This window comes from Ochotona princeps, chromosome 27 (assembly GCF_030435755.1).
Source record: "Ochotona princeps isolate mOchPri1 chromosome 27, mOchPri1.hap1, whole genome shotgun sequence".
In the NCBI taxonomy this organism is placed as follows: Eukaryota; Metazoa; Chordata; class Mammalia; order Lagomorpha; family Ochotonidae; genus Ochotona; species Ochotona princeps.
Window position 1 is genome coordinate 21490670 of NC_080858.1, and position 19960 is coordinate 21510629.

A 19960-nucleotide genomic window follows, 5' to 3' on the forward strand; every position below is an offset into this window, starting at 1 on the left:
GCCATCCACCAATCAGCCATTTCACCTGAGAATCCCACCCAATCTCCCAACCCCACCCACTCGCCAATCATCCCTAGGCGTTCACCTGCAGGCACCAATCCCCTGGGGCCTGCCCTCAAGCCCTCCCATTCCCGCCCCCCACACCTTGCCGGCCTACCTGGATTTAGGTGCCTCCATCTTCCCCTTTTCCCGTTGGTCTCCACCGCCGCCGTTCTGTTCCTTCCCCGCTGGAATAAACCTCCTAAAATACCTCGTTACTTCTGGTGTTTTCGGCTCACGGTAAAGAACCAGGTTGGGGGGATTAGCTGCGCGGAATAATATCATAATAATATCATGTGAACTAGAACTGTGTTTTAAATAATGAACAACCAGTGTGCTGATAAAGGTAATGGCTGTAGTAACCGCTCCTGGCCGCTTAAATGAGGATCCCCACAGAGGAAGTAAAGGAAATATGCAGTAACACTGGATGAATCCAGGCCAGAACAAGAGAAAATAAAGTTAGAGTGTCCTGCGAGGACCTGGTGCTGTGGCGTGGCTGGTAGAGACACTGCCTGTGACACCAGCATTCCTGTCTGTTGTGTTGTCCTGCCTCGTCTCTCTCAGTAACTCTTTCAAAATAAATAAAGAGGGCCCAGCGGCGTGGCCTAGTGGCTAAGGTCCTCGCCTTGATCCCATATGGCCGCTGGTTCTAGTCCAGGCAGCTCCACTTCCTCTCTATCTCTCCTCCTCTCAGTATATCTGACTTTGTAATAAAGATAAAATAAATCTTAAAAAAAAATTTAGAAAATAAAGAAAGAAAGAAATCTTACTAAAAATTACAGTGTCTGCAGCATTGCTGGCTAATCATCCCATATGGGTGCTGGCTGGAGTCTTGGCTGCTCCATTTCCCATCCAGCTCCCTGCTTGTGTAGGAAAATAGTGGAAGGAGACTTGTCAAGCCCTTGGGCCCCACATGAGAAACCCAGAAGCTCCTGGCTTTGGATCAGCCCCACTCTGGCTGTTGCAGCCATTTGGGAAGTAAACCAGTGATGGGAGGTTTCTCTCTGTGTTCTCCCTCTCTATATATAACTCTGACTTTTAAGTGAAATAAATAAATCTTTAAAAAAAAAAAAAAAAAAAACAAGAAATTATGATGTTATCCCACTTCCACCCCAGTGCTTGATTCTGGCAACTCCAGTGTTTATATAGGTCTTCTTCACCCATGTTCCTCAGGGCTCTACCCATAGTAGATATCTTAACCTGGACCAGGAGTGGATGAGGTCACTACTGCAGTGTGTCCATGAGGCTCTATGTGAGTCGTGGTTTCCCCCTGTTTACTCTTGTTACTCCTCCCTTGTTACAGTCACCAGAAGACCTGCAGTCTTCATTAGTGACAGGAGCATTCCTGCTTTCCACATGAGGAAACTGAAACAGAGAATCCTGGAGGGAGGGGCTTGTGCTGAGAGCAAGGGCGTGTGTGGAGCCCAAGACTGCCCCGGCGTCTCGGGCCAGTTTCCCTCCACAACAGAACCTGGGGGATGCCTGCACTCCTGCACCTGCCAGCACTCCACTTCCATGGACCTCAGCATTTTTCCTTCCCACAGGGACCACTAGAGTACACGGTGTCTTGGTCACACCTGGTCAAGTAAGTGCCTTCTCCACAATGGGAACCTCCAGGCTGATCCCAGGCATACCTAGCTTCCACACCCGCCCCTCTGCAGTCCCTTGATTCAGAGAGTTGAGAACCCAGCAGATGCTTCGTATGCCAAGGATCTGGAGAGGCCAGCCCCATACTAGGCCTTCCCACCCCACAGAGCTGGGATACCATTTGCTCCCAGAAGTAGGCAGTGTCTCCCATGGACACTGGGGCTGTAGTACTTTCAACTGAGGCCTGTGGCTCCCCCATCCCCACCCCTACCCCTACCACAACCCAGGCTCCCACCCCAGTTGCCATCTCAGCCTCAAGTCACAGTGCACCACCAGCCATTTACAACATGAAGCATGACATTTATTTTGGGCCTGGGGAGGGCACCAGAACAGAATGCACAGAGATTAACAACACTCTGGCTATTCGGGCACAAGGCAGGCAGCAGCAGGCATCCCCTGTGGTGATGGGTCTCATTTGGTGCACTTCCGAGGAGAGCACTTGCACTGCATGGCATTGAGGACTTCATGGTACACAAGCGAGCCATTGGTGCAGTACAGGGGCACCCGCACCGGCTCAGTCCGTGTCGGCGAGCAGCAGGAGCACTGGTCCTGCACTTCTTCGATATCAATGGAGTACACGGCTTTGCTGCCACATTTGCCCTGCAGGGATGGAGGTGATGAGACATCACAATGCTGCAACAGCTGCAGGTGGGAAGTGCCCTGGAGCATCATGAGCCCGTCCTTCCCCACCCCACCATCAGTACCACAAAGCAAAACTAAAAACTGGCTGTGCTCTGAGACCCCCAGGAGAGCCAGGCAGACCTCAGCAGGATCTGACATCTGCATGTTTGAATGTTCTTCGGGAAACAAAGCCCCAAAGTTTTGAGAAATAACTCCATTCTCCTTAAAGGGCTTGTTGAGTCTTTCCTCAGTTTGTTCCCATTTCATGAAACATGCATGACTTTTACCATGCATCTTGATCCTTCCCCCATTTGTTCTCTAATCCTTCTAGAAAAATGCAATTCAAGAGAGGGGTCCAAAGCAGGAGGCACAGCCCCCCAGCCCCAGAGGCTAGCTGAAGTCAGAGACACTCACCTGGCAGTAATGGATGTCCACCTGCTCTCGGGACTTACACTCTCCCACTTTGACATACTGCAGCCTGGCAGTGATGTCCTTACAGTCAGGCTCCTCACCTGCAGGACAGAGGGGAGATGAAACTGGGGGCACTGATGGGAGTCAGTGAGCCAGAAGCAGATCCACTCCCCTTGGCAATCAGGAAGCAGAGGCAGCAGCAAGGAGGGAAACTAAGTCATCTTGGCCCTTCCTGTTCAGAGATGTAGTTCTGGCTGCATCTAACTCACTTAATGGCACAGTTTTTATTGTAGGAGGAGCCTAGGTACCCTGTGCTTTGGGGTTGTCAGTGAATGAAAACTGCTCTTATATATAGTCCCTGCGAACAATAATAATTGAAGCAATCTTGTTATGCTGTAATTAGACACAGAAGCTAATGGATGAGGTAGTAGCCAACAAGCAGAACTCATACCTACCCATTCCTAACTGTGTCGCAAGAAAGGAGAAATCTCTAGAGACTCTGGAGTCCTACTTTGGGTTAGTGGTCTCTATGGGTCACCAGTTGAGTTTCCTTACATACAAGGGTCGGTGGCACTCAGATGTGCAGTTGACTTACTGAGAATTCTAAGTTTTAGTGCTGGTGTAGCATATAAAGCTACTGCCTGCCACCCTGCATTTAATATGGGCATCAATTTGGGTTCATGTTCTGGTTGCTCTACTTTCAACCCAGTTCCCTGCTAGTGTACCTGGGATAACCATGGAAGATGACCTGAGTGTGTGGGTCTCTGCCCCCTGGCTCCTGGTTTTGGTCTGGCTTAGCTCTAGCCATTGCAAGAGAATGAAACGGGCAATGGAAGATTCTAACTCTTTCAATAAATCTTTTTAGAAAAAAGATTTAATGCCAGCCCACCCTGACCACTCAATCACTGCAAGACAGCCATTCACGAATGGCTCCTAATCTAAGTCAATGCTGACTCCACATTAACCCAACTTCAAGATAATACTGTTTTAAAAGGAGTATCTGCCAATTGCATTAGGAGGATGAATAAGGAAAACATGTTTCGACCAACAGGCTCTTTTCTTTCACTGAGGATTTCAATTCCTGAGCCTGGCTGGCTTTCCTTTGGAGGGGATCTCAAACTTTTCTGAACACACTGACCAAGGGTAACTACTTGCTGATGTGTGGTAGATAACAGTGTCTTTTTATATATTTTTTTTATTAATTATTTTACATTATGTGACAGTTTCATAGGCTCTGGGAATCCCTCCACCCCTCCCCCCTCCCCCCTGGTGGATTCCTCCACCTTGATGCAGTATTACAGTTCAAATTCAATCAAGATTCTTTCCTTGCAAACATATACCAAGCATGGAGTCCAGCTACTTATTGTCCCGATGGGTTGAACAGTTTCTTGGGGAGACCATTTCTGGTCTGAAGTTAGAGCTGGTAGAATATCATCCCAGTCAATTAAGAGTCCCAATATAACATCAACAGCAATTTGCAATATTATGGAATTGACATGGTTTTGAGTAACCAGTATGTTAAAAAAAGAAAAAAAAAAAAAGAAAAAAAAAAGTCCTAACCACAACCTATGATTAGCTCATTGACATCTCAATTTTAGTTTATATACAGGACCGGACCGGCTGCTATATACCTTAAAATGGCTATAGGGTACCATTCAGCTGTCTCGTGTCTATTTCATTTCAGTATTTAGCCATTTGTTGTGTTGAAGTATAATTTTGTTGATCTTGGTAGATTTTGGGATAATCTAGACTGGCTTGTAACTCTAACAAGATATTTGTCGACATTTAAGGTGCAGAACATTTTTTTTTCGGGGGGGTGCGCAGGAAAATCCTCAACACCATGGTGAGGAGTAACTAATCTTTGTATCCCACCCACCCAGCTCTTTCCCGTCAGATTTCAAGCTCTACTTTCTGATAACAGTGTCTTAACCAGATCCCATGTGTAGAGTACCCAGAAGTAACTCATCTTCTCCAGTTGCTTCCTGACTTTTCTCTGTTTTATTTTTTAAAAGATTTATGTATCTGTCAGAGTTACAGAGAAAGAGAAAGACAGAAAATCTCCATCCACTGCTTCTCTCCCCAATGGCTACAACAGCTGGTGGCTGGGTAGGAAAGCCATCCAGGACTCCCACATGGGTGCTAGATGCCCAGGTACTTGGGCGATCTGCTGCTGCTTTCCCAGGCATATTAATTAGCAGGGAGCTGGACTGGAAGTGAAGTGGCTGGGACTCCAACCAGGGCACATATGGGATATCAGCATTGCAGACAGAGGCTTTAAACACTATGCCATGGTGCCTACTCCCTGACCTTTCTTTCTTAAATCATTCAGATGGTTCTCATAGAAGAAATGTTTTCAAAATGCATTTTGATCATTTGTGATTTTGCTACAGAAGCTGTCACCATAAGCCATCAAGGGAAGAATGAATGATTGACCACTAAAAGGATTTATATTTTTACTTTTCTTTCCTCTACCTGAAAATAAGCATAGGCCTGCAAACCCAAACAATAATAAACTAAAAGATACAAGTCCAGGCAAACTGAGAAAAATAGCATGAGCATCAGAATTCTGAAAAACTATGTGTGCTGAGGAACACAAGAATCCATGAGAAGGAGATCACCTGGTGTGTAGTTTCATTGAGCCTCCTTCTCTAAAGCTATTACCATGATTAGAAACAATCAGTATGATATCACTACAAGGTCAAGAGCGGCCAAGAGTGAAGCAAGTAAGGCCATCAACTTAGACCAAGCTTACAAGTCCTTGAGAGGGGACTCTGTTCCCTGTAGCCTCATAGCACATAAGAGGCTACTGCAAGCCAGCTGGTAGCATTGCTGAGATAACTGCATTGATGAGTATTAAGCATCTTCTCTGCCCAGACCATGGATCAAGATCAAGAATACCTACATCCAAAGAGCTCTGGTTGGAGACAGAAGACACCCTCTTATGGTAGAACCGAGTGCCCAAAGACACAGTGAACAGAAACACACAGGAGAGGCTGGAGGGAGTGAGGAGCTTGCCAGAAAGAGAGGAAGAGACTACTCCACAGGTATCTGAAAGGGGCTTGGGGCAAGGCCATACATCTACGGAGGGGAGTCTGTTCCCTGAAGGGCTGACCATAATGACTGGGGATCAGGAAATATCTTTCTGCAGTAAGACTTAGTCCAAAAAAAACAGTCACTGGGTTTGGTCTAGTGGGTTTCAAAGGAAAAGCTGTTAGTAATATACTCACATGTGTCACAGCAGGTGCCTGGAATTTTCACGATTTTCCCCTAAGAAGACAGCAAAGTTCCAAATTAGGCACTAATAGTAGCTAGCAGACCTCTTCTGGCTTCCTAGCCCCAGCCTCACACCCCTGAACTTCAGGCCCCAGACACAAACTGCCCTTCACCACAAACGTGAGCCAACTGGCCACCCTATCTGACCAGGATCAAGCAAGTGTGATTATTCTGAGTTCTCACCCCCACTGAGTCATCACAATCAATTCCAGGGAAACTGGACATCCACTTGATCTCTCACCTGCCTATTCAAGAATCACACATATCACCTTCTTCAAGAAAAGATCTTTTTTAAAAGTGTGCTGTACTACAGAGAACTTCATCCCTTGGTGAGACTTTGTCCTCGCAGTACCTGAGAAACTATGTCAGACGTGAGCCGTACACTGTACAGAAAGGCTCTGTGAGAGCCAAAGTTTGACATGGACAGGAGCACAGCAGATTCTGAGCTGTGGCTACTCACTCCTTCCGCCAGACATCTGTGTTCATCAAAAGGTGGGCAGCCCGTGATCCTCTTCTCCCAAGTGACCTCTCCTCTGTCATTGACCTTGCAGAAGTGACTGTCACAGCCGTCCTGAAATGTCTCACCACGCTGAAAGGAAAGAGGAGTGTTTGAGGAACAAAGCCACTTCAAACCATGGTCTTGACTCCTGAGAGTTATCAAAACAATTTGGAAGCTATAGAACTTGAATAAGCCAGATAGGTAAAGCCCCTAAACTCCAAATACAGATGTGGAATCCCAGTGTTGCAACATGCTATCAGGCATGAAGCTAAAGAAATGGAGGGGCTGGCATGGTGACATCACAAGCTAATCCTCTGCCTATGGAGCTGCCATCTCATACAGATGCGGGTTTGAGTCCCATCCTCTTCTGATCCACTCCCTCCTTATGGCCTGGGAAAGCAGCAGAGGCTGGCCCAAGTCCTCAGGCCCCAGCACACATGTGTGAGACCTAGAAGTTCCTGGATCCCTAGCTTTGGACCATCCCAGCTCTGACCTGTGTACCCATTTGGGGAGTAAATCAGTGGATGGAAGATTCTCTCTCTTTCTCTTTCTCTCCTCTCTCTCTCTCTTTCTCTCCTCTCTCCCCTCTCTCTTTCTTTCTTGCCTTCTCTCTGTGTAACTCTGTCTTTCCAATAAAAATAAATAAACCTTTAAAAGTTTTTTTTTTAATTAGAAAGGCAGATTTAGTCCCCAAATGTCTGCAATGGTGGCCAGAGCTGAGCCAATCCGATGCCAAGGGCCAGGAGCTTCTTCCAGGTCTCTCATGCAGGTGCAGGGTCCCATGGCTTTGGGTCATCATTCACTACTTTCTCAAGCCATAAGCAGGGAGCTGGATGGGAAGTGGAGCAAGTGGGACACAAACTAGTATCCTTATGGGATCCTTGTACTTGGAAGTGTTTGACTAGCCAACTAAGCCATCATGCTAGGACCTTTTTTAAGAAATGGACAGAATCTTCAAAATATTCTCAGCACTGATGTGCCTAAAAGATTGAGTAATGGTAAGAGTGAATGAGCCAAACCAATGCACATAACTGAGGTGACTCAGGGCACCATCTCCCAGCCTTGCCAGCTGTCCCCGTCCTTCAGAGATCAGTTTATTTCACCCCGATTGTCTACCCAGTGTCACTGATTTGCAAAGCTAGAGAAAAAAAATTTCAAAGAGCAACCACCCCAACCAAGAGGCCATGTCCCCACTCTACTCTTGTCAGGAAAAACAAAGATAAATTTCTGTGCCTTCTATCAATCATTCTCTTTCTCTCTCTCTCTCTCTCTCTCTCTCTCTCTCTCTCTCTCTCTCTCTTTTACAATCAGAAAGAAGCAGAAAAAGAGGTCAATGTTGAATCAAAATTAATCCCTCTTTTGCAGAAAAAAAATATATATACCCCAGGAAGAATCTAGGCGGTGAGGGGATTGCTGAGCCCAGCTTGTTTCTACCTTCAACGTCATGATCTGTCCTCCTCGCAGCTGAATGGTGCAGCCTGTAGGCAGACATCTCCCACAGCATTCACCTTGGCTCCTTTCTTCCTTGTAGCCCTGAATGCAGGAAAGAAAATACTCAGAGTTAAGCTCCCCAGACCATCCCAATAAAGGGTAAATCCATGACTCCTATCTAGCAATTTCACCTGGAGTTCAGAAAGCCAACCTCAACTCCTTTGAAAGTATCTCTCTCCTTCAAATATGCATAATTCACTCAGGTTGTACCATCCAATTCCAGTAAACTAGACCCCTACCCCCCTGACCTGCAGAGCTGTTTACTGGATTGTATTTGATCAACTCAAGACATCTGTTCAACATGAAGTTTGTGTTCCCCCTGCTACCCCAGATGTCATCTTTATTCAGTAGTCTCTATCTTGGTAAACGGTGTCATCACTCAACTGCTCAAACCAGAAGTCTAGAATCATCTCTGATTCCTCCCTTTTTCCTATCCCCCCACTCATCATCAAATCTTGGCAAAATATACCTGAAAGTCTTGCTTGCCATGATCAGGATCCTCTGTCATCAACTATTCTCAAAACCTGTCACCTATCACTAGAGTCTGCTGGAAGTCCCATCTTCTCTTCCTCCCTCCATTCTTGCTGCCCTACTCCAGTGTGACCTCCTCTAGTTGTAAATATAGTCATGATACTCATCTGCTTAAACACCTTTAATGAAATTCTGCACCTAGTAAAAGCACAGCAGTTTACATTGCATTGAATCTCCCCATATAACCATAATAAACCATTGATAAAATACATTCAAAACTACCGTTTAAGTGCACTGGAGAATGAACAAAATCAGCAATAAATTGTAGGTTCTCAGATCCTTCAAAGCGGGAGCTAGCAATGGAGAATATTCATCCTAACTGGCTAGTCCTGAATGGCAGTCTACATGGTATTGGATAGCTGGGACTGAGGACTCAGAGACCAGAGTTTGGAAATGCTGGAAGAGTTGGAAATAGACAGAAGCTTTAGCAATGAGAAAGTTGGATAGAGGAAATTCCCCTTCAATTTCTTGGCTTACTCCTTTATTACACAGGCACAGTGGAAGTGACAAGGAGCTCAGGAACAACAGTATGAAAGCTGAGCAGGTGCTTCACTGGCCACACAATACAGGGAAGACAGAATCAGAGTCCAGAGACTACCAACTGGGAAGAGATAGAGAAATGACCCCAGTTTTCAGAGAAATTTATAAAAGCCTAGCTTCAGGAGAAAAGGCTGTGTGTCTTGTGACTGAAATATTCCCGCTAGGACTAACATAAAGGCTGAAAGAGTCCTTAACCAAAACAATTGCACAAAAACCCTGCCTCCTTTAGCTCAATATTGTCTAGCACTAATCTAATCACCTGCTAGAGCCAAACTTAACATGCTTTACAGAAAGACAGAAGAATTAAGACTCTAATCTATTTTCCACCATTGTCTAGTACATAGTAAAAAAATCATGCAAAGAAATGGAAAAATCTGATCCCCACTAAAAGAAAAATTGGACAGGCACACAGATGACCCAGATACTGTAATTCAGTCAGGAGCCTTAAAATAACTATGATAAATATGCTGAAGAGTCTGGAGGAAATGATAGGTATAATGAGAAAAGAGAATGAGGAGTTCAGAAACAACCTGGAAACTTGTAGAAAGGAAAAAAATTAAGGGGGAAGGGGCGGTATGATGGCTCAATTAACTAATCCTCCTCGATTTGCAAGCACAGGCATGTCACGTGGGTATGCCAGTTGCTCCACTTCCCATCCAGCTCCCTGCTTGTAGCCTGGGAAAGCAGTAAAGGATAGCTCAAAGCTTTTGGACCCTGCACCCACATGAGAGACACGGAGAAGGCTCCTGACTCCTGGCTTCAGATGAGCTCAGCTCTAGCCACTGCAGCCATTTGAGGAGTGAACCAGCAGACAGAAGATCCTTCTCTCTTTCTCCTTATGTCTGTAAAATATACCTTTCCATAAATATAACTACATCTTTTTTAAGATTTATTTTATTTTTTATTGAAAAGTCAGATACACAGAGAGGAGGAAAGACAGAGAGGAAGATCCTCTGTCCGATGATTCACTCCCCAAGTGACTAAATGGCCAAGTTGCACCAATCCAAAGCCAGGTGCCAGGAGCTTCTCCTGGGTCTCCCACATGGGTGCAGGGTCCCAAGGCTTTGGGCCGTCCTCGGCTGCTTTCCCAGGCCACAAGCAGGGAGCTGGATGGGAAGCGGGGCTGCTGGGATTAGAACTAGCACCTGTATGGGATTCCTGCACACTCAAGGTGAGGACTTTAGCCACCAAGGCACCGCACTGGGCCCGCATGAATATAAACAAATCTTTAAAAAGTCAAGTGGAAATCCTAAAACCAAAAACACAATAGCTAAAATTTAAAAATCCTGGATTGAATTAACTGCAATAGGACACAAGAAAAGAGAAGCATGTTGACTTTTAAGATGAACCCACAGAAATTGTCTAAACTGGAACTCGGCGAGGAAACCAATACAAAGGGCCCCAGTGGTCACTGGAAGACAGACCCAAAAGAATATAACACACAGAATTACAGTCCTGGAGAGAAAGAATGGGACAGAAAAAAAAAAAAAAAAACAATCAAAATATATAAGAACCAAATAAAGAGTTAATACAGAGACCCAGGAATCTCAAGGAATTTGACATCAGAGATGTATACAGAAAACCATGCCTGAACATGCGCTCAAACTTGTAGAACCCAAAACTAAAGGAGAAGTCTGAGCAGGGAAATGCATGCAGGAAACCCATCCTCACAATGGCAGATGCCAGCTGCCTTGGCACCCAGAGTCATCCACGCCAGCAAACGACGCACAACATATTTAAAGGGAAGCCTGCAAAAAACCGTCAGCCTGGAATTCTACATTCAGTAAACAAAAGCAAAATACAGACAACTTCATATAAGTGGATTCTGAGAAATGTATTGTCATTTGGCCCACACTGAAAAAAATGCTAAATGTAGATTTTCTTTAGGCTGAAGGGAAACGCTCTGACATGTGAATTCAGATATGGAGAAAGAAAGCACACTGAAATTATGAATATGTAGTTAAACATAAAATATCATTTTAGTTCTTAAATTCTGTAGAAGACAATTGACTGTTTACAGAAAAAAATACCAACAGTACTATGTGGAATTTATCTCCTATGGAATAGTTAACTCTATGACAGCAATAGCACAAAATATAAGAAAAAAGTATTTGACATATTCAAGGCCCGGCGTGAGATGGTCTAGTGGTTAAAGTCCTTGCCTTGCATATACGCCGAGATCCCAAATAGGTGCCAATTCATGTCCCAACAGCCCTACTTCCCATCCAGCTCCCTGCTTGTGACGTAGGAAAGCAGGCGAGGAAGGCCCAAAGCCTTGGGACCCTGCACCTGCATGGGAGACCTGGAAGAGGCTCCTGGCTCCTGGTTTTGGATCAGCTTAGCTCCAGCCATTGCAGCCACTTGGGGAGTGAATCGTTGTATAGAACTTCCTCTCTGTCTCTCCTCCTCCTCCATGTGTATATCTGACTTTGCAATAAAAAAATAAATAAGTCTTTTAAAAAAACCCACTTAAGAAGTGAACCAATGGAGAGCTCTGTATGTATGTGTATGTATGTATGTGTGCCTTTCAAAAATAAGTTCAAAAGTATTTTTAAAAGTGACATTTGCCAGAATGATAAACAAAAATAATAATAACTAAAAATAAATAAATAAACCAAAGGTATCAATATTACATAGAAAGAAGTAAAATCTGTATTTGAGGCAATAAGAACTGTTTTATGGAGACCCTTAGCAAGCTGCTCCTCGAGGTGTGGAACAGAACAGTTACAACTAATAAGTAAAATCTGGCAAGGTCTCAGAATATAAAAATACACCAGAAATGAATTCTGTAAAAGCAATCAATAATTAAAACATGAAAAGACATTTGATTCCAATCACAATACCACTCAAAAGTTTAAAACATGGGAAAACAAGTTTAACAAAGTATGTGGAAGATAGCTACACTAAAAAAATGCAAATTACTATAGACAAAAATTGAAGGCTACTATGGTTTGCATGTACCATTTTCCTGTAAAACTCATGTTCAAACTTAAATCCCAAGATGATTGAACTAAGAAGAAATGATTCAGTCAGTGGGACTCGGCATTCACAAATGAATGGACGCTCTTATAAAGGAGCTGGATGGAATGCAGTAGTGCCTCCCGCAGTGTGAGGACTCGATAAGAAAATGCCACCAATGCAGATGGCATCTGGCACAACAGATTGGTTGCAACAATGGCTACCCACCCTTATCACAGTGCTGATTCAAGTCCTGACTACTCCATTTTTGATCCAGCTTCCTATTAATACGCCTGGGAAGGGAGTGGAAGATGACCCGAGGAAGTGGGTCCGTGCCACCCAGATGGAAAACAGGATGCAGTTCTCAGCCTTGGCCACTGCTGTCATTTGGGTCTCTCTCTCTCTCTCTCTCTCTCTCTCTCTCTCTCTCTCTCTCTCTCTCTCTCTCTCTCTCATCCTGTCTTTCATAAATAAAATAAATCTTTGCACAGAGAGGGAAAAAAATGAAAGAAAAGAAATAGAGAAGGGCGATGGAGGATGAAAGGGCACGGGAAGAACATAGTGAGAAGCCCGCGGTGTGAATGTGTGCAGAGCCACGTCGGAGCAGCAAATAAAATCGGGCTGCACTCCGCCGGATTTCTGGGGCACTTGGGTTGGTCCATTTTTTTAAGTGGGTACCTGAAGAAAGGACCAGGAAATACCCTCCTTATGGGCACCCGGGGAGCAGAAAATGGATGAAATGACAGCACTGGGAAGAAGGGCAAGGCGCCAAGGAGGCCAAATCCACCCAACCGGGAGACAAAGGGCCAAGGCGAAGGGAAGAGCAGGTGGAGAACGAGGACAGGCAATGGTTTTCAGGGTGCGGCAGGGGCTCGGGCCAGGCACGGGGGGCGCAGAAAGAACGAAGGAAGACCCCGCCGCGCCTGCTGCCGTGCGGGCCAGATGGCCGCTGCTGCCCACCACGCGCGTGCTGAGAACTCGCCCGAGCGCGGCTGGACTGCCGGCTGCGGCGACTGCAGGTGCACTCCATATGCTGCAGCGCACGGAGCGGGCCCAGTAGTCCGGGCTTTGACATAGGACTCAATCCTGGCAGGAAACCACCTTCTCCTCCAGCAGCCTTTGTCCCGCCTGCTGAGTCCAATTCCCAGCCAGTCAGAGTTCACCGGGGAGGACAATTAGTCCTAATTAGCAGCCAATTAGTCCTGCTTCCTTCCCCAGCAGGGTCTCCCTCTGAAACTCGTCATCAGCTCCCCCTTCCCCCATTCTTTCCTCTTCTCTAGGCCTCCAGTCTTAGCTCCCTGCCCCGTGTTGACCTCCTCTCTCCTTCCTGGAAGTTCATCTATTCAACATCTTACCCATTGCTCCAGATCAGCTCAGGACCCTCCTCCCCTGGAAGCGGGGGTGTTGGAGAGTGAAGGGAAAGGCCTTGGCAGGGACCACCCCCCCATACCCTTCCTCCTGTTTTGCACGTAAGAGGAACACTGTCCTGGGAGAGATGGAGCCCTCAGGTCTCAGGAGAGTTAACACAGTCGTCAGGAGCAGAGAATCCAAGCAGACACCTGTTCTTGACACAAGCCAATCCTGCCCGGCAGAGAAGCCGACCAAGACCGGGGCAGGATGCTGAGACAAAAGGAGGTGACCTGAGGCAAGTTTCAGATGCATAGGAGGCGTGGTCAGGAGGAAAGAGGTGGGAGGGACCAGGAACTCTGAAGGAGCTGCAGAGTTTTAAATATTTAGAAACAGCCCTCCTCTCTTCAGGAACAGCATTGGGTGGGCCTCTTGCTGTGTCCCATCCAGGGTAAAGGGATGACGGCATTGCAGACAGCATTACTTGATTCCATATCAAGACTAGGTATATTCTAGGGTGGTTCTACGCAAACACTCACACACAGTCCCAAATCCAAAATATTCACTGGGATTTTTAATAGAAAAAAAAACCACAAAAGCAAACGCACAGTTAACTAGTGTCTTTCTCATCAAGGCAAGGACATTCTGTCTGAATTATTCTATCAGAAATAGCTGTCTCCTCTAACCCATCCACTCTGCGTACATTTTACTATTTGAACATGATGCTTTGCTAAGTGCCACAGAGAACACAGATATAGAACATTTGTCCCTTTATCCCACAAAAGTAGAGAACACCTGCCTGAAACCCTTGCTGCTTGTGCTCTATCTCCAACCCCTCCAAATGTCCTCTGGCCCAGTGGCCCTCGTGGACTCTGCCTGTGCCCAGGTCTCCTCTGCAGCAGAGCCTCAGCAAGTGCAGGAAGGACGTCCCTCACATTTCCCATGGCAACTGAACCAGTCATTCGTTTATTTTGTGCCTGTGGCTCACAAGAAACCCATCTGACTCAAGGATTTCCTAAAACAGAAGGAGCCCCACAGAGTTTGATGAAGAAACCAAGACCTCTGGCTCTGCTCCGTGTGCCTTGTACAATCTCAGTGAAGTGGGCTAAAACTCAAAAGTTAGAACAATCCAGTGGGGCACATGTTTGGTTCAATGGCTAAGATGTTGTTTGGGACGCCTATATCCCACTCTGGGGTGCCTGGTTTGAATCCCCGCCCTGCTTCCAGTCACAGCTTCCTACTTTTGTGCCCTCGTGATAATGGCTCAAGTACTTCGATTCCCACCATCCCTATGGAAACACAGGACAGAGTCTCAGTTCCTGGTCTAGCCGTATCTATTATGAGCTCGTGGGGAAGGAACCAGCAGGTGGAAAAAAAATGTTTCAAATAAGAGATAATGAAATACAGCTTTTAAAAAATTATGCAGTGCTAGCTTCCATCTCCTAAACTAGAAATGATGATGTCACTTGTCAGAATCCACTTTAAAAAGGGATTCTGATTAAACCCAGTCATCACGCTTTGGCAAGAGAGGGCTGAGGCATCTTTAGCCACCTGAATATCCAGTGATAACAGCGTGGCTGTACACACTGAGGCACATCTAGCCAAAGGAATGGCACGTAGAACTTTGCACATAATGTCTCACAAATAATGACTAAGTGTTGATGTTTCCAAAATAATAGTAATCACATTTCTCAAAATATTACCTTAAGCTAGATATACAAGTATAACAATTTTATCATAGGCCTCACATATGCTGTGTTAATTTGAAAAAATGCAAGGAAGTAGCCATTTAGCTCAATGACTAAGATATCAGATAAAACACTCATGTTCATGTTGAAGTACCTGGTTTTGAGTTCCGACTCCACTTCTCTGCTAATGCACACCCTGGGAGGCATCAGATGATGGTTCAAGTAATTGGGTCTCTGACAACCACAAGGGAGACCTCAATTGAGTCCCCCAGGTTTGGACCTAGCCCTTCCCCAGCCACTGCAGACATTTGGGGAATGAGCCAGCAAATGGAGAATCTCTATTTCCTCCAAAGCTAAAAATATAACCATACAACATACAGAAAAACAATGTTTTAAAGTTTCTTCCTGAAAGATGCCATTTGACTGAGTAGCTATTCCTTATGATCATCAAATATCATCCATAATCAGAATATAATGAACAATCTGCACAAAGAGACCAGAGGGGTCCCCTGGCAAGGGTTCTTAGTGCTCCAGCCCATCCCCGTGGACCCCGATGATGCCTCTTACCAGGGGGCAGGCCTCGCATGTGGTCTTCCTGCACTCCAGCTTGAACCCGGAGACAGGCCCCAGCTGCGCAGTGCAGCGGCACGTGGTGCACACGTCAATCATCACGCTTTTCCCGGGCTACAAGCAGAGCCACCAGAGTCAGTGCTACCCGGCACCCTCAGAAGTCCCCTAGCCCTCCTCCTCACCTTAACCCCCTAACCACTCCCTGCCCTAACACCCACAGCTCCTGGAGCCAACACTCTCACTCCCTTCCCACTCTCCCCATCTCAAGTTTGGAGACTGCCAGGGTGTAAGCAGCTAAGCCAAAGATGTACCCAGGGCAGGGGGACAGGCCTGGGTGGGGGTGCCTGGCAAGCCCTGGGGTGGTAGCAGGTGCAGCTGGGGTGGGGCTCCACTGTTCCTTCCATCTCCACTTTATAGTGACATTGCTGCCCACTCTCCGATGATGCCCTGCCACTCGCCCCAAAGCAGGTGGCAGCCACTCACCGCGATGATGGTACCATTGAGCATACACGCCTCCACAGGCACTGGGGAGAGATGAATGGAGTGTGAACGTGCAGGATACACACTGGCATACAGGCTGTCCCTTGGGACCTTCTCCTCCAAGGCACCCCTCCAGTATCCACTGATTCTTCTCATCCACTCCACCCCAGTAGGTCCTATTGCCAACACCCATGGAAATCACTCTTTCCCAGACCACATAAGGAAGGGCTGGGTGCCTGACACCTCACCCACAGCCCCCAATAATAACAGCCTCGCACACCTTCAAGGAGATGATGCTTGTTTATATGGCATTATATGCAAGGGAGGATTGAGAGGGATGTTGTTATGAGAGAACGAAATCCTACGCCTGAAACTGTCAGTGCCAACACTGAAGTTAAGGCAGAGTGGCAGACAGGTGATTTGGGGGTTGCCATGTATTTGTCTAAGGAAGGCCAGTATGAGGCCAGACCCCCAGGAGTGGTAGCATAGTAGGAAGTTAGGGAGGCAGAGTTTCCAAAATGAAACAAGCCTGGGGGTCATGGTCACATCCCAGCTGCACCTCTCCCGAGCACTTCATGAATGAATGGAAGTAGGAATAGTGCCCGCTTCCAGGGGCTACTTGAAGTGAGGTCAAGTTCAAAAGCCACCACTAAGCATGTGGCGACCTTCGGGAAATGCCTCTCCCAAAAGCACGAGGAACAGAGGAAGGGATGTTACGCTTGCCCATTTCCCTGGGGAGCTGAAAAGAAAAACCAAAGAATTCAGAAGTGGAAAGAGATGCTTGAAGGTGGGATCTGGTCACCGCAACTTACCACAGCGACAGCTGGGACAGCACTCCAAAGTCTTACAACTCTGCTGGAAGCCCACAGGGCAGGTAGGAAAGTCCAGCTGGGGGCAGGAGACGTTCCTCTGCTGTACAAACACTTCCTCCTTCACTCTGACACACTCATTGATGAGGCAGGGGTTCTCGGGGGAGGCCCAGTGAGAGCCCACCTGCAGGGAGTCGCAGTCAGCACAAAGAGCCAGGGCAGACAAGGGCCCGAATGGTGTGTTGTTCTCTCGGAGAGCTGGTTTAGGTTCCAGCTGTCTGTCTGAACTCGCCCCACCCACTGACCCCTGCCAATATGCACACACACAAAACTCAGGGTAGGTGCCACCAAGAGAGTGAATGGAACTCATCCCTGTGAACATTCAGTAGGCCTGGGTCAAAGTCACGCAGACCAAGGCCCTATCTCAGAGCCCTGTTCTGCAGCCACTCGCTTCAGCCACCTTAAGGTTACTGTATGCCACCTCAGCCTGGACCCTGAGCTGAACTCGAGGGCATTGGAACCAAGAAGCAGCAGAGAGAGGAAATCCCACCCATTTTCCAGGCTTGGATGAGAAGATGAAGACATGCCTTCAATGGCCTCAGACCCACCACCGCTCTGCAATCCATCCCAGAAGTGACCAGCACTGAACAGAGAGCACTGACAGGGCTCAAGGCCATGGCTCCGAAAAGCCATGGGGGCACAGAGAGGAAGAGCTTTTGGCTTCAGGGTTAAGTTATTTCTCGAGAGGCTGCCATCCCACATCATGGTGCCTGGACTTTAGTCCCAGATCTGTTTCCCATGCAAGCTTCCTGCTCATGTGGACCCAAGAGTCAATGATGGTGGCTGAGGTAGTGGGTTCCTGGCACCCACGTGGGAGACCAGATGGGGTTCCCAGCTCCTCGCTTCAAGCTGGCCCAGCCCTAAATGTTATAAACACTTGAGGAGTAGGCTGGCAGATAGAAGACTGAAATCTCTACATCTCCCACCCTTTTCAAATAGATGGTTTTCAAAAGAAAAGACACCAGGAGCTTCAGCTTAGAGAATGGTCCAGTGAGTGGTGCCAACATAAGTGCCATCCGGGTGTGTCCACGAGTGCATCCTCCACCCCTCTTAACCCTGACCTTTCTTCCTCAGCTCCTACTCACTTCTGGTTCACTCCAGGAGAGGGGCAGACAGGAGAGGCTGGACATTTGGTAGCCATTCTCTTCACCCCTACATCTGTCCCACCATGGCCAAACCTCCCCACTGGAGACCACCTACAGAGTCTTGACCACAGAATCTACCCTCACCTCCCGGGCAAGGGTCTCCCAGCATGTTCCAGCACTAAAGTCATTGCTGGCCCCCACGTCTCATGGAGTTAGAAGGAGAGCAGCTCCTTCTTCTTGCTCTTTACAAATGCTGATGCAGAGCTGAGCTATGTGACCTCTGCAGGGGGAGGAGAATTCAGGAGAGGGGCAGGAATGCTGAGCTCCCATCTGAGCACCCCAGCTCAGGCAGAAGGGACAACACTTATCTCAGTACAGGATGGGTGGGGAGCAGGAAAATCAAGACAGTGCAGGGATGGGGGAGGGAAAGAAAGCACATGAGTAGCTCAGATTCCAAGGGGGAAAAACCAGCACCAGTGAGCCATTCTGCTACCACTGAGGAGGAGAAAGACAACAGGCCTGGGAAGAAGACAGGGTGGGTTCTAGGGCAGGTCTCTTATCCCTTGGCCTTCATCAGCAGAATGTCTCTGGCCTATAGCAAGACAGAGGAGGTCAAAGTGCACATGGGCACCTCACACTCTTCCAGGACCTGCTGCTAAGGTTGCCAGGGCCCTGCACTACCCACTGGCTCCTTCTCATCAGGAGGGAGGAATCTGGCATGCTTAGGAAAATGACATAAGAGGCATTAAGAGCCAGAGGGAGGGCCTGGGGTCCCAAGAAGGACTGCGCAGCTGCTCTGCAGAAGGACTGATGGGAGGAGGACAAGAATGGAGAGGTGGAGGGTGAGTAGCACTGGCACCAGGCCATAGCCAGAGCTCCAACTCCCTGGGAGACATGCGACTTCTCCAAGAATTCCCCAAATTGGAAGTCCAAGGCAGTTAGTCATTCCTAAGGGTCAAAGTCATCCCAGCCAGCTTCTGCATCACACCAACAGTTGGGTTTGAGCTCCCTATGGGGGTTGCACAGGGCAGGAAGGAAGGCAATGGGGCAGGATCAACACTTCACTACAGAGTGGACACCCAGGCTGGCCATGCCTTGTCCTCCTCCCCACCTTCCCCACAGCCTCAACCTACGCTCTTCCAGGAAGACTGAGAATCTCCTCGCGGTGAGTCTGCTGCCACCTCGCAGGCAGATGGCAGACACCGCCCACAGCATTCTCCATCATGCAGCACGTAGGTGAAACCCTGGAAAAACAGAGGACAGAAAGCGAGGACAGGTCAGGCCACGAAGACATGGGTGTTCTCATCCACTGCCCAGGTGTGCTGTGCCCTGGGGCTCTGCAAGCAGACCAAGGGACTGGACACCTCTATCTTTGTTGTGAACCAGCCTCAGGTTGCTGTCAAGCCATGCTTAGGAAGCACCAATTGGACCACTGGACCTTGGTCTACACTTGTGAGACCAGACCACAGAGGTGGGAAGAACAGCTCCAATGCACTGAAAGTTAACAAGTCTGGTATTTATTGTGGCAAAATCGAGAGCACTTCACTGGCTGGGGAGGAATACCCATGTTAGAAATCTGCTCTCTGCTGTAACTAGACTAACCACTCTCACAGGAGGAGTACTCTGTTCACAGTACCTCACACAGACATGCAGTGTTGAGTGTCCCCTGATGGTTGCTTAACCTTGGCCTAGTGATTTATGGGATTCAGTATTCTTTAAACAAGGAAAATGAGATGAGTAAGCAAGAGACCAGCTCACCTCCCACTCAGAAAGCCTGCCAAAGAGACCCAGTACTGGGAGTCTGGCAGTCTATCCTGCCTCTTGAATGTCCTTCGTTTTGGCTATAAGAAACTTGAGTGGAAGTCCTCCTCTGAAAACTCAGAGGGCATCGGCCAAGAATGGGCAAGATGG

General features: G+C 47.4%; 1 protein-coding gene across 1 annotated transcript in view; it reads right to left on the minus strand.

Annotated features, from left to right (window-relative positions):
- Positions 1 to 1956: 1956 nt before the first annotated feature.
- VWF (von Willebrand factor) overlaps positions 1957 to 19960 on the minus strand; it is a 110333-nt gene continuing 92329 nt past the window's right edge. The window contains exons 44-52 of the mRNA XM_058655802.1: positions 19183 to 19293; positions 16908 to 17088; positions 16099 to 16139; positions 15613 to 15729; positions 7925 to 8023; positions 6452 to 6580; positions 5946 to 5985; positions 2722 to 2819; positions 1957 to 2286 (exon numbers count right to left, since the gene is read on the minus strand). Of these exons, the coding sequence (XP_058511785.1) occupies positions 2098 to 2286; positions 2722 to 2819; positions 5946 to 5985; positions 6452 to 6580; positions 7925 to 8023; positions 15613 to 15729; positions 16099 to 16139; positions 16908 to 17088; positions 19183 to 19293 (1005 nt within the window). The 3' untranslated portion in view covers positions 1957 to 2097. The remainder of the gene's footprint in view (positions 2287 to 2721; positions 2820 to 5945; positions 5986 to 6451; positions 6581 to 7924; positions 8024 to 15612; positions 15730 to 16098; positions 16140 to 16907; positions 17089 to 19182; positions 19294 to 19960) is intronic.